At 52.5% G+C, this 14,461-nt stretch overlaps 1 protein-coding gene across 1 annotated transcript in view; it reads left to right on the top strand.

Annotated features, from left to right (window-relative positions):
- The window catches only part of SON (SON DNA and RNA binding protein), a 37,753-nt gene extending 24,568 nt beyond the window's left edge, over positions 1-13,185 (top strand). The window contains 5 exon segments of the mRNA XM_066545579.1: positions 6,595-6,742; positions 10,633-10,701; positions 10,776-10,891; positions 11,600-11,731; positions 11,733-13,185. Of these exon segments, the coding sequence (XP_066401676.1) occupies positions 6,595-6,742; positions 10,633-10,701; positions 10,776-10,891; positions 11,600-11,731; positions 11,733-11,861 (594 nt within the window). The 3' untranslated portion in view covers positions 11,862-13,185.
- The last annotated feature ends 1,276 nt before the right edge of the window (positions 13,186-14,461 follow it).

Consider the following 14,461-nt stretch of genomic DNA (forward strand, 5'->3'; position numbering starts at 1 on the left):
TGACAGCAGCCAAGGATTGCCCAGTGCACCACGAGTGCCTCTCCCTGTGGCAGAGCATGTGCCCAGTGCAGCAGGCTGGGCTCAGTCCCTGTGCCCCGGTGTCACCGGCGAGGTGTGACCAGCCAGACACGGCCTGCCACTGCCAGGACACTGCTGTGCTGCTGTGCTGGCAGTGGCACATCCCTCCCTGCCTCCCTGGCACTGGCACATGCCAGGCAGGGTTGATCCTGCTGCTGCTGAAATCAGGTTTTTGTTATCGGCTTCAGCAAACCAAGGTCCAAACTGCCCTTGGGTTTGCCTTGGTTCTCTCTGGTTGCTCCTTTGCCTCTCTCTGCATCACCAGGGTTTTCTGGGAGCAGGAGTTGCAGTTGATAAGTTCCTCTCACTCTGATATCATTGAGATACAGTGCAGTAGTTCCCTGTTGCTGTGGGTTATCACTGGCTGATTTTGGGGTGTGCTGCGTCCTCCATCCGTGTGTTTTGTACATTCAGTTACTCAAGCTGCACCTTTGCCTGTGAGCACTGTTCTGGTGCTCTGTCAGGAAGGAGATCTGAGGAGTTCAAGCAGCATCCACCTTCCAGGCACAAGGAGTAAGGAGTTGAGCTGGTCAGCGTGGCAGGTGCTGCAGTTGAGTCTGTGTCAGCTTGGGTTGGGACACCCTCCAAGCTGGGAGGTCAGATTTGAGGCTTAGGTGGAATTTTCCATAAAAGTTGGTGTCAGCTGAACACAAAAGTCTGGAATCACAATGTCCTGAAAATAGAAACATTTTTTGCCAGGATTCACTAACTTGGTTTTCCACTTCATATAGCCAAGCAGTGCAGAGAGCCAGGGAACACAGATTTGAGTCACTGGCCAGATGGGAATCTTCTGGGATCTTGCCAGTGTTAATGCAGAATGTGGATGATAAAGTCTGATTTTAACAGCTATGAACAGCTGAGATTGTAGCAAAATGCTGCCTTTGCTGAAGACAATCCTTGTTCCTGGCAGAGGGAGCTGTGAAGCCCAGGGATGTGTTGGTGAGGAAGGAGCTTTCCCACTGAGGGGCTTGGGAAGGAGATCAGCAGGGCTGTGAGGGGAGGGAGCTCCCTGTCTGCAGCACCTGGGATGGGTCCCCAAGGCCCTGCAAAGGGAGCAGCTCTGAGCAGCTCTTTCCCAAACCTCCTCCCTGGGGTCTCCTGTGATGGCAGTGGCAGGAGGGGCTGCTCACAAGGGTGAAGTGGAAAGGGCCTGGTGAGATTTACCTGTCCTCCAGCTTCACTCTGGGATCTGCTTTAAAGCAGCCCAACTGAACAAACCAAAATTACAGCCAAAAAAAAAAAAACAGATACAAGCCAAACAAAATGCTTCAAGGGAAGAGAATGGGAGAAGAGTGTGGTCTGTGCTTGACACAACTGCTGCAAGGAGCAGAGGAATGTTGGAACATTTTGTTGGCTCTGGGCTCAGTGAGGCAGCAGCAGCAGCAGCAGCTCTCGTGCCCTGCCCAGAGCTGGGAATGTGCTGTGCTCACAGTGCAGGCTCTGGGGCTGGGCACACAGGAGGCTCCTGCTGGCAGCAGGAGGAGTTGGAGGGGAGGGAGGCCAGGACAAAGTCCTCTCCCTGCCCTGGCACTCCTCAGCTGCTCTCCTGCTCTGCCAGGAGGGCCCAGAGCTGCTCAGAACGCCCTGGGCTCCAGGAATGGTGGGAATCCTCACACAGCTCCATGTGGAGTCCTGCTGTGGCTGCAGGAGGGTTTCACAGGAAGGAGCAGGCTCGTGGCTCTGAGTCCATGTTCTGTTTCTCAGGGCCAGGAACACAAACCAGCCATGAAGTGCAAAGTACTGGTTGTGTGTTACTTGGACACCTGAAATCCCGTGACAATGAGCAGTTACTAAGTCAGGCTTGTGCTCCCTTTTTGGCATAAAAACTGTGTCTTAACATAAAAAAACTGGTATTTTTCCCTCAGGCCAGGAGTTGGACTCTGATCCTCATGGGTCACTTCCAACTCAGGGTGCTCTGTGTTTCTGTGGGTTTACCTGCCAGCAGGGCTGTGCAGTTTCCTGGGGGATGCTGTGTCTGTGAGTGAGTGCACATTTCTGGCTGTTTGCTGAAGGCATTTCCCTTGGGACTTTGCCATGGGAGGAGCTGGGGCCATCCAGCACAGACTGAGCCTGTGGCAGCCACTCCATCTGGGTCTGAGGAAGGAAGGAAATGGAGCAGGCACAGGCACTGGGTGTGACAGAGGTCACCACAACACCAGCAGAGCGGCTCAGGAGGGCAGCAGGGCACTCGGGGAACTTGTTTGCTGAGCTCTGTCTTCACTTTGCATTTTGTGGATTTCACCTTTCCTTGTCCTTTCCCAGTGACTCTGGAGAGGAAATGTGCACTCAAAGCAGACTCAGAATCTCAGTTTGGGAATTAGGAACTGCAGGGTTTCATGTGGAGCACTGGGGTGGGGACACTAAGTAGCAATAAGGTTTATGGTTTTAATTCCTGGACTAATTAATTCTTGGTGTTTATGTGCAGGGGCCTGAGCAGGGCCCATAAAAGAGTGATGTAGTGTTAGGTTTAAAAAATCTATGAACAATCTCACCTTTCTCTTTGAAAAAGTGGCTTCTGTTTCAGTTTGTCACCATCAGTGTAATCAGTTCACAAATGTGACTCATCTTTTCTGAAGGTTGCTTCTATTTTTATTCCCTTTTTCCTTCCAAACACACTGTGCTGCTGAAGAAATGGCAGAGCATGTGGTCAAATATTTTTTGTTTCTCCAAGCAAATTCTGTTGAGGTCTATTTACTCCCCCTTTCCCAGACTCACCCCTTGGTTCTGGATTTATCAGCTCAATTCTGGAGCCTGAACTTGCTCCCCAAACCCAGGGTTGTGCTCAGGGGTGGCCCTGGGGAGCTGCTGGGTCACTCACTTGTGCAGAAAGTTCTGGAAAGTGCAAACCTCCCTTCCATTCTCGCAGGCACAAGGAGCTTTCCTTGGGAGCCAGGCTCAGCTGGCAGGGCAGAGCAGCTCTGTGCTCACCAGGGACTGGATCTTGGGAATGAGGAATTGTTCCCTGGCAGGGTGGGCAGGCCCTGGCACAGGGTGCCCAGAGCAGCTGGGGCTGCCCCTGCACCCCTGGCAGTGCCCAAGGCCAGGCTGGGCACTGGGGACAGTGGGAGGTGTCCCTGCCATGGCAGGGGTGGCTCTGGGTGGGCTCTGAGGTCCCTCCTGACCCAGCCCAGTCTGGAATTCCATGATTCCACAGCTGGTGAGTTTGTTGGACTGGCTGCTCCCTTTCCCAGCCGTCCCCTTGTCCCTGCTGTTGTCAGGAGCTCTGAGCAGCACCTGCAGGTGCTTGGGAGCACAGGGCTTGTGAGGCATCTCCTGGGCTGCTTCAGCAAGGGATTCCTGCTGCTGCCTGTGGGGAGGACTGGGACTGCTGCTGAAAGGGCCAGAGCCTCTTCCAGTTCAGCACCCAGCCCAAATTCCCTTGCTCAGGATCCCTGCAAGGAGCCACAGGGACCAGGTTGTGACCAGAGCTCCATCCAGGAGCGCTTGGAGCTCCCAGGGATGCCAGGCTGGGATTGTTGGGCTGTGCAGGGCCAGGAGCTGGACTTGGATGGTCCTTGTGAGTCCCTTCCCACTCAGGAGATGCTGGGGTTTAATGGGAAATTCTGCCTGGCAGAGTTTTTCCAAAGTGATGCTTGTTCCTGGAACTTGAACTTCCTTGGAGTTCAGCCTTTAGTCCTGCCCTGAGCTGCCACCCCTGCCTTCAAGGCTTTGTTGTCTTTGCTTCCTAAATTGTTGCTCCAAAGAGTCAGCCTGAAGAATCTGCAAGAAAGTTAATTAGAACTGCTCTAAAGCCTCTGAAGAAATCAGGTTTTACCTTCTCTTTAAAGCAAGTGCTGACACAAGAATGTGGCTCTTGAGTGTCTCCGTGTGTTGGCAGAATGGAAGTGGGATTTCATGGAATTTAGAGCTCAAAATATAAGGAAAAAAGTATCAAATTGTCCTGCAGGCTCCCTCAAATTAAGATCAATGAATGAAAGAGAAATGCTTTTGTAAATAATGAGGTAGTTCTGACAGCAGTAACCAAATGCTCAGAAACCTGGGGATTCTTGTATTCCATCCCCTTTAATTTGGATCTGCAAAGGTCCAGAGCTGCTCAGGAGTTTTTGGGAGACTCACCCTTGGATGATTTTTAAAATGAGAAGAATTGTGCCTCTTGCTTCCCTGCTTTTGTGAACATTTCCGTTGCTTCTGTGGTTTTCAATGAATTCCCAGCACCAGTTTTACCCCCACTCATTAAATCATGGGCTGAGGGAAGTTGTCTGTTACTAAACTACAAAAAAAAAAAAAATACAATGTGCAGATGGCATTAGAGGTTTACATTCACTCTATTATTAAAAAGAAAAAAAAACCAAAAAACCAAAACCAGAATCAAAATGCAGGAACCTTTTCCTTGCTGCAGACATTTGCTTCCTCAGTGACCTGAGTCCAAGGGGGCTTCTCCTGGCTCCTTTCCCACTGGTACCAGGATTCCTTCCCCATGCCTTTTGGTGGGATGCACAAGTATTTGTGTGTTCTAGATTAAATTATTATTAATAATAATTGTTATTAATAATAATGAATGTGTAAGTCATGGTTCTGTTGGCCACATTGAAGAGTCAGCGCAAAGTTCCGGCTGCAGTTCCCCTCCAGGATCCTGAATTCACCACGGAAGGGATGCTTTAACAAACAGCCCTTGGGAACCTAGAACTTCCCAGTTCCAGTTTCTGGAGTTTGTTCAGGCTCTGCTAATTCCTCTGCAGGAGCTCAGGGCTCTGAGCAGGACCAGGACATTTTGGTTCTGCTCTGTCCTTGCTCCTGAGCCAGGCTGTGTCCGGGTGTTTGGGAAAGCCGAGGGAGCCGCAGTGACCTCAGCAGGAGCTTGCGCTGTGTCCTTTGTGAACTGAACACACCCCGTGGTGCTGCAACAGCCAGGGAGCCAAACCTGCAGCCAGCAGGAGCCAGCCCAGCTGCAGAGCCTGCAGGGAGCTGCTCTTGCAGGGTGTTCCTGGAGAAGAGGGGAGGAGGGAGTGGGAGCTGAGGGAAGGGCTGTGGATGCTGTGTCTGAGGGGCTGGCTCGGCACCAGCCCCACCTCTGCTCCTCCAGCCTCGTGGATCCGTGGGGATCCACACAGGGATTTCCTGGCCCGGGCAGAGGCTGGGAGCACTCCTGGCACAGCCTCCAGCAAGGCTTTCCTGCCACACTGGTGCCAGCCTGCAGCGAGGGGCCGGGCACAGACGTGTGCAGGGAATCCCTGAGGAACACACGCTCTGCCAAAGGGAGCCCTGTGGCCTTGTTCCCTGCAGGAGGAGAGCGGGCCCTGGGAGCCCTGGGAATGCAGGGAGCCCTCAGTCCTGCCCTGGTGACAGCCCCAGGCCCGTGCTGAGCTCCAGGAGCTCCCAGGATGCCCAGGCTGGGGTTGCTGGGCTGTCTGTGCAGGGCCAGCGCTCGGAGCCCGTGGTGCCGATGGATCCCTTCCAGCTCAGGACACGTGTGGCTCTGTGACCTCTGGGGAGCTCCTGCCCTGGCAGGCACAGCTCCACGGGCGGCAGAGCCCCGAGGCTGTGTGGGTGTGCCCGGGCAGCGAGCCAGCCCTGCCCGGCTGCGTGGGGCAGGCCAAGCCAGGCTCTGCTGTGATGGAAATGCTTGGCTTGCTTTGGGGTCAGCGGGGGGGCACGAGAGATGATAGTTCACAGAATAACCTGTGAACTTTCACCCCTCTATATGGAAACTTGTTTCAGGGTCAAATCCTTGTAGCCGCCTTCTTGCCACGGTCAGTGCCAGCCCTACTATTCACAACACTGCGGCCAGCGAGGCCTAGGTACGTAACATTTAAGGAGTTTTTACAGTTCTTTACATCAAAGCAGATGTTTAAACTTTCTGTTGATAAGCTTTCACCGTTTAACAACTTTTGTTAATGCTCATTTGAAAGAATGTGACGACTGCTGCTGCTAAACTGGGGGGCCAAGCGCCTTTTTCCGTTAAAATCAAGAGAGGGGAAAGCAAAAGCTGTTTGTTCCATGTGGAATTTCAGAGTAGAACTTGAATGTGCAACTGCTGTGTAATGAATCAGGTGGGGAGAGGTTTTTTTTTTTAGATTTAAATCCGCCTAAACAGCCTGTGAATGTCATGACTAAATGTGCTTGTGTTCTGTTGGATGAGGAGGTGCCCTGGCACAGCTGTGCCGGGATCAGTTCCCACTTCCCGAGCTGAGGACATCTCTGGGATCAGAGCAGAGTCTTTAGAGCCTTTAGAGTCTTTAGGTTGTTGCTTGGTTAAACACATCTGTCTGCCAAGGGTCACTGCCACTTTGGGATCACCTTAGACTTTTCCTAAGTTGTTCTTTTTTGCCAAACATTGATTTGTGTCTCGTGTGTCCGCGTGAATTCCGGGTTCCACGCACTGGTTTGGGCTAAAAATCCACAGAGCTCAGGTGGATTTTTTTTTTTTTTTATTTTGATTTTTTAATTGAGTCTGTGAAAAATTGTTAGAAACATTTTTTTTTGGAAGTTCCCACTTCTTACTTAAAATCCCAGCGCTAACTTTAGGCCTTGTTTTACTTCTCTTTTTCTGGATAGGATCAGTTCTTAAGAGCAGCCCCTGTAACTGGAGGAATGGGAGCTCAGCTGATGAGGAAGATGGGCTGGAGAGAAGGAGAAGGCCTTGGGAAGAACAAGGAAGGCAGCGTTGAGCCCATCATGGTGGACTTTAAGACAGATAGAAAAGGTGAGTCCTGGAGTCCTGCCTCAGGGATGTTTGTGGCTGCTCAGCTGCCTGCAGAGGCCCCTGGGAGCAGGAGGTGTTGTCTGGGGGGCTTCACTGGCACATGGAACAGGTTCTGGGATTTTACCTCAGGTTTGCCAAGGCCTGGAGTCAGCCCAGAGCTTTGTCCTCGTGGAAAAGCTGCAGTGGTGGCTCTGGAGAAAGTGGCTGGAGCAGGAGCGGGGTAGAAGGTGGAATAGAGGGGTCAGTGGGCACAGAGCTGAGAGCCCCCAAGCTGAGCTGTGCCAGTGACACACTCAGGGCTTTGGGGCTTCCCTGGCGATTCTGGTCCTTTCCCTGCTCTTCATCTCCAGCCTGGTCCTGCTGAAGGCAGCTCTGCTCATCCTCAGGGCTGCTTCCAGAGCAGCTTTAGCCTCCACTTTCCCTGGAAACCTCCCCTGTTTCCCATGGTTTCCTGTCCAAGGCCACAGGGGAGAACTCTCCTGGTGCAGCAGAACCATCCAGTGCTGCTGCTCCTTCAGCTTGGCCACTGGGGTTTGTGTGCTGGGTGCTGCTGGAGATTCTCCATCTGAAACACCTTTTGCTTTAAATCCAAAATTCAGCAGTCAGGATTTCTAATGGAATTGTTCTGCTCTGCATGGAACAAAACAGCAACTCCACACTGACTGTGGGTCAGATTCCTGCTGTTCTAAAGATTTCTTCTGCACCAGGAACCTTCAACCCATCTCAAAGCAAGGGGTGGAAATACTCAGAATTTTCATTTCAAGGCCATTGGATGGGGCTTGGAGCAGCCTGGCACAGTGGAAGGTGTCCCCTGCCCATGGCACTGGATGGGCCTCAAGGTCCCTTCCCACCCAAACCATGCTGGGATTTCAGGGCTTGTGTTGGCTTTTGTCACTGCTCAGAACTGAGCTTGAATGGCCAAACCCCTCACGTGTTTTCCTTTACAACCTTTCTGTGTAAAGAGAGAAATGAAACCCCAAAGGTGCCTGGTGGCAGTGACTGCTCCTCCTGGCCTGTGAGAGTCATCTGAGACCAGGGCCACCCTCCAGACAGCCCAGCTGGGCTTTGCATTTCCTGCTGGTGAAACACTTCTGCTCATGTGCAGCCTCACCTGATCATTCCCACCAAAGCTGTGCCTGGATGCACAATTCCCTCTGCTCTTGGGCCACCCAGGTCTGTGGCACAGGGAGATGAGGGGCAGGAGGTGTCCTGCTCACAGACAAGCAGGAAACATGATTATATATTATATACTATATTACATGATATATATTGTATATTATATAATGTATATATAGTATATATCATATACTATAATATTTATTATTTATTATTATATATTATATACTATATTACATGATATATATTGTATATAAATTATATAATGTATATATAGTATATGTCATATACTATAATATATATTATTTATTATTTATTTTATATATAATACATATTTAGGACAAGGGATTATATATGTTATGTATTATCTATTTAGGGATTCTATATTGAGGACAAGTAGTTTTTCAGATATCTGTGTTCTTGGGTGATTAAATGGGTAAAACAAATAGTCTTTTTTTTTGTTTTAAACTTGTGTGTGGAGTTTTAAAGTCCACAGTGTTTGACAGGAAGGCTGTTATTAACCCACCACCCAGGTTTGTTTTGTAAGGAATTGATTATAGACATTTTTCAATGTAGAAAACAGTATTTTATTTTATAAATATTAGAGCTTATATTTTAATAATTATTAAAAGATCTATTTTAATAAATATGTATTTATAGATATAAACCAGCCCAAATAAAATACAATTCCTGGTCCCAGGAAGTGACTGAGGAGGCTGCAGCTTGTTTGAAATTCCCAGTTGAGGTCCCAGAGATAGGAGGTGGAGTGGAGTGTCAGGGGCTCAACAGCAGGGAGAGAGTTGATTGAGGAGGATGAGCATCCCTGGTAGGTTTGGGTGGAAAATTCTGTGCAGGGGGAAACCCTGAGCCTTTCCTTCAGTGACTGTCTCTGATGGCTTCGTGCCCCTTGGGAAGGCCCTGCTTAGGGATTGCAGGAATATTGGGGTGATTATCTGGTAAGGAGGGAAGGATTTTCCTGGAAAGCAAGAGAAACCCAAATGCCACCCACAAAAGCTGAAGGAGCAGGAAGACACTGGAAGCAATTGCAGTATCTCCCTGTCTTTATTCACCAAAGCCACAGCAGGAAAACTGGAGGTAAGAAACAAAGGAATATTGAAAGGTTGAGAGTGGCAAAATCCATGGGGAGAAACTTGAGTTTCTCTGGTGGATTGTCACTGGAATTTCAGACACTTCTGGCAAATCTTCAGTTCTTTCCTTGATCCTGTAAGGTTTTCAGAAGAGCAGTGCTGAGCTTTGGTGATTGCAGTGACTCCAGGAGAGCCTGTGCTCCCTGCAGCCCTCTGGGGCTGTTCCACTCTCTGCTGCTTTGCTCCCAGGGGCTGGAGCCCTGTAAATCCAGAGAGCACAAGGAATCCAGGTCTGCAGTGTCACTCCTGGCAGGAGGGGACACAGGGACATCTCTGGATAATGGGAATGGTCCCTGTGCTCCTGTGTCTGAGGCAAGCTGAAGGCAGGGGGTGACTCAGGGCTGCACAAAACAGTCAGAGAATGTTCTTCAGTGTCTCCCTTGTTGATTGTTTCTCCAAAGAGGGCATGGGAACCAGGTTTCCTTGGAAAACCAGGTGTTCTCTGCCTTGTGTGAGACTGCTCAGAGGTTTCTCCTCCTGGCTGCTTCAGAGTTTTCCTTGGGAAGAATGGGCTGAGTGAAATGGATGGAACAAAGTGGAGGGTTGAGAGCTGGGTGGGGTCTGCAGGTGTGATCCCTGTGATCCTCCAGGTGTGATCCCTGTGATCCTCCAGGTGTGATCCCTGTGATCCTGGTTGTGCTCTGCTGCTGCCTCAGGGGCCAGGGGCACATGGGGAGTGTCAATAGGAACAGGGAATGTCAGTGGGAACGGGGAATGTCAGTGGCAATGGGGAATGTCAGTGGGAACGAGGAATGTCAGTGGCAATGGGGAATGTCAGTGGGAACGAGGAATGTCAGTGGGAGCAGGGAATGTCAGTGGGCACAGGGAATGTCAGTGGGAACAGAGAATGTCAGTGGGAACAGGGAATGTCAGTGGGAGCGGGGAATGTCAGTGGGAACGGGGAATGTCAGTGGGAACGGGGAATGTCAGTGGGAGCAGGGAATGTCAGTGGGCACAGGGAATGTCAGTGGGCACAGGGAATGTCAGTGGGAACGGGGAATGTCAGTGGGCACAGGGAATGTCACTGGGAACAGGGAATGTCAGTGGGAGCAGGGAATGTCAGTGGGAACAGGGAATGTCAGTGGGAACAGGGAATGTCACTGGGAACAGGGAATGTCAGTGGGAGCAGGGAATGTCAGTGGGAACAGGGAATGTCAGTGGGCACAGGGAATGTCACTGGGAACAGGGAATGTCAGTGGGAGCAGGGAATGTCAGTGGGCACAGGGAATGTCAGTGGGAGCAGGGAATGTCAGTGGGAATGGGGAATCAGTGGGAACAGGGAATGTCAGTGGGAATGGGGAATGTCAGTGGGAACAGGGAATGTCAGTGGGAATGGGGAATGTCAGTGGGCACAGGGAATGTCAGTGGGAGCAGGGAATGTCAGTGGGAATGGGGAATCAGTGGGCACAGGGAATGTCAGTGGGCACAGGGAATCAGTGGGAGCAGGGAATGTCAGTGGGCACAGGGAATGTCAGTGGGCACAGGGAATGTCAGTGGGCACAGGGAATCAATCAGTGGGAGCAGGGAATGTCAGTGGGCACAGGGAATCGGTGGGAGCAGGGAATGTCAGTGGGCACAGGGAATCGGTGGGAGCAGGGAATGTCATCGTGCCTGTGTTGTTTGCAGGCCTGGTTGCTGTGGGAGAGAAGGCCCAGAAGAGGTCCGGCCATTACGTGGTGATGAAGGATCTTTCAGGTGAGTTCCTTGTCGGGAATGACGCCGTTGCCAGGGGCTGGCTGGGCACTGACCCTGCCGTGTGTGTGTGCCAGGGAAGCACCCGGTGTCTGCGCTGATGGAGATCTGCAACAAGAGGAGGTGGACGCCCCCCGAGTTCGTGCTGGTGGACGACAGTGGGCCTGATCACCGCAAGCATTTCATCTTCAAGGTGGGTCTGGGCTGCCTGCCCCGGTGCTGCTTTCTCTGTGCCAGGGGTGAAATCCATGTTTCTGTTTGATAGAAACACCTCACGGGGCTGGCTGAGGATGGTGGAGCCGTCTCGGTGCTGGAACGTTCAAGTCCTGTTCCTGGAAAGGCCAAACCGAGTCCCTGGAGCACTTTATTCTGGGATCCCAGGGCTGGAGCCCCTCTGAGGCCAGGCTTGGAGAGCTGGGGGTGCTCACCTGGAGGAGGGAAGGCTCCAGTGAGGCCTCAGAGCTCCTTGCCGGCCCTAAAGGGGCTCCAGCAGAGCTGGAGAGGGACTGGGGACAAGGGCTGGAGGGGCAGGACACAGGGAATGGCTTCCCTCTGCCAGAGGGCAGGGCTGGATGGGATCTTGGGAATTAGGAATTCCCTGGCAGGGTGGGCAGGCCCTGGCACAGGGAGCCCAGGGCAGCTGTTGCTGCCCCTGGGTCCCTGGCAGGGCCCAAGGCCCCTGGGGCTTGGAGCAGCCCTGCACAGTGGAAGGTGTCCCTGCCACGGCAGGGGTGGCACTGGCTGGCCCGTGAGGTCCCTCCCAGCCCCGAGCACGGTGGGATCCCCTGCAATGTCCTTGCTGACAGGCAGCCGTGGGATCTGTGTCCCTAAAAAGGAGCTGCCCAGAGTGTGCCTGGGGCAGGCACGGCCCCCTCGCTAACCCCTGGTTCCCCCGTGCCAGGTGAGAGTCAATGGCAACGAGTACAGGCCCACCTTTGCCAGCCTTAACAAGAAGCACGCGAAAGCCACGGCGGCCACGGCGGCGCTGCAGGCCATGGGACTCGTACCAAAGGAAAGCATGGTCAATACCACCATGTTCAGGAGTGCCTCACACCGCTAAGCTTGGCTTTACTGGGACACTGGTTCTGAGCATTTTACTCTGCACAAGAAATGGTATTTGCCCCTCTCATGTTGTAAATACATCGGCGATTCCCACCTTGTAAAAACTGTACAGACACCCGCAGGTTTTTCTTTTGTACCATCCAAATGTATTTAAATCATACTTAGTTTTTGGTATGTTTATATTGTTTACATTAGTGATGTAATTATTTCTTAAACGACTAAATCAGACGACAGACTCTGGAGGCATCAGAAATCCAGACCCTTGGCTGAAGCTCCTGCAGTTCCTCTCCTGTCAGAGCGTTGACCCTTTCTTTGATACAGTTTTGTAGTGGCTGCAGGGTTCCCTGGGCTCGGGGAGGTGCTGGGGACACCCTGGGGCCGTGCCCGGGCGCTGCCCCTCGGTGCCACCCCAGGGCAGCCGGGGGCACGCGGGGGCTCGGGCACGGCCCGGCCTCCCAGCGGGGCTGCTCTTCCCAACCAGGGAATCCACTGCCTGATGCTGATTGTACGGATTTGTGGTTCATGTGAATTTTAAACTCTTTAACAAATCTACAACTGGATTTGGGGGGAGGGAGGGGGTAGAATGACGCTTCAATTGTTGTACCCAACTTGGTCAATAAAGCAGCACAAGTTCATAATCTTCACCCCTGGTCAGTAAACGGTAATTGCAAGGGATGCCAAGCCAGGAAACAGGAGTTTAAACACACCAAAATGCCTTCTGCAAGGAACACACACACGATACAGAAGTGGCTTTGTGAGGATTCCCAACAGCCACTGGGATGGCAGGAGCAGGTCTGGTGGTTTTTGTTTGTTTTGAACTTTTACAAAATAACTCCTTGGGCTGCAGTGTTAAGGATAAGCATCCTCTGCCCTCAAGGAGCGTGATCCAGAGTTTGGGCAGTTGGACAGCAGAGAGGATGTAGAAAGCTTTTCCTACTTTTTATTTTATTTTTTATTTAAGAAGCATTAATCTTTGATCTGTGTGCACGTGGGACTGGGAGGGGCAGTGCACCCTCCGGAGGGATCTGAGTTAGGAGCAGGCTGCCAGGATTCCTGCACTGGGGTCCTTCAGGTGCTTGTCCCAGGACAAGTCTTTGTGAGGGGTGAACCTGAGCTGGGTTTGGGGACAGAACAAACCCAGCCAGGCTGCTCAGGCCTCACGGGAGGGACCCTTTGGCCATGGGGGTCCATGGAGCTGAGGAATTCCTGGTGCCTGGAGCCGTGTGGGTCCCGTCAGTGTCACAGAACGTGGAGTCTCCTTGCTCTGCAGGGACAAGGGTTGGTGTTTCCTGGGCAGCAGGGAGTTGGGGTTGGTTCAGAGACAGAAAAGCCCCTGTGAGTCTGTCCAAGCGCTCCAAAAATGCTTCAGTTGATCTTCATTTCATGGACGTTGTTGTCTTGAATTAAACTTTTTTCCCTTTGGCATCTCGCCTTCGGTCTCTGACTAAACGTGTGGAGCTTGTCCTGCAAGTGTTTGGGAGGTGTGGAATCCCAGCAAAGATGGGAGGAGGCACCCTGGGGGTGTCTGGCTCCATCCCAGGGCTGGAGCTGCTCCCTCCACACTCAGTGGCCTGGCAGAGCTCAGACCCTGCAGCTGCCGAGGATTCTCCCCATGGCAGCTCAGACTCCTCAGCTGGACACCATCAAATTTGGGAATGTAGAGCCCCCTGTACTTGTTTGCTTCCTTTGTCTGTATCCCTGTTTCCCATGCATAAGGTAAACACCTGAGTTCTCTCCCAGCAGCAGAGAAATCCAGTCCCACTGAAGGCTCCATTTGAAAAATAACTACTCAGAAAGGTCTGCATGTCATGGCTTAAAGCTGGGGTTCTGTGTGTTCCCTGGAGCCACATGTCCTTCGGGAGCAGCCCTGCATCCTGGCAGCAGCTGGGCTTTGCTCCTGGGGCTGCCAGCTCTCAGCAGCTCTGTAAAGCCATGCTGGCTCACCCAGAGTTGCAGCAGAGCTGCATCCCTGCTGGGGCCTGGGGCAGACAGAAAGGCTCTGGAGGCAGAGGAAGCTTTGGCTGGCCCAGGCTCAGGGGCTGCTCCGTGCCTGCGGTGGGTTTGTGGGGCTTTGCTGGTGATCCCAGAGCCCAGGGGCAGCAGCAGGGAAAGCTGAGCTTTGCTGCCCACAGCTTCACTTCAGTAACAAACACCAGGTTATGGAAATACACCTGGAGAGCACAAACACGAGTTGGTTCCACTTCCCACTCAGCTGTGGCATTCCCTGCTGCAGAAATGTGCTCAGCCAAGAGCTATGGAAAAGTGACACCCTCCCCAAAAGGCCTGGGAGCCTCTACCTGCAGGGAAACACTCAGAGCCTGGGCAGACCCTGCTCCTCTTCCTGTGTCTCTGTGATCCATGGAATCCCCGGGGCTGGCCCAGCCCTGCCAGCCCATGCAGTGCCAGCTGTGCCCATGGGCACCTTGTCCCCAGCCCAGAGCACTCAGTGCCACCTGCAGGGGACACCTGCAGGGCTGGGCACTGCAAAGCTCCCTGGAGGTGCCAAGGCCTGGCCACCTTTCCCTTGTGCCCAGGTGCTGCAGGCATTTGGTTCCTCCCCTTGTTCCCCTGCCCAGGCTGTGGTTTGTAGGCCTGGGGTGAATGTGGGAGCTCTGACCTCCATTCCTCCCTGTGGAGTTTGAAGATCACCCCAACCCAAGGGGTGCCACACACCCAAGGTGCAGCTGCTGAGGGTGGCAGG

This window comes from Molothrus aeneus, chromosome 2 (assembly GCF_037042795.1).
Source record: "Molothrus aeneus isolate 106 chromosome 2, BPBGC_Maene_1.0, whole genome shotgun sequence".
Taxonomy (NCBI): Eukaryota; Metazoa; Chordata; class Aves; order Passeriformes; family Icteridae; genus Molothrus; species Molothrus aeneus.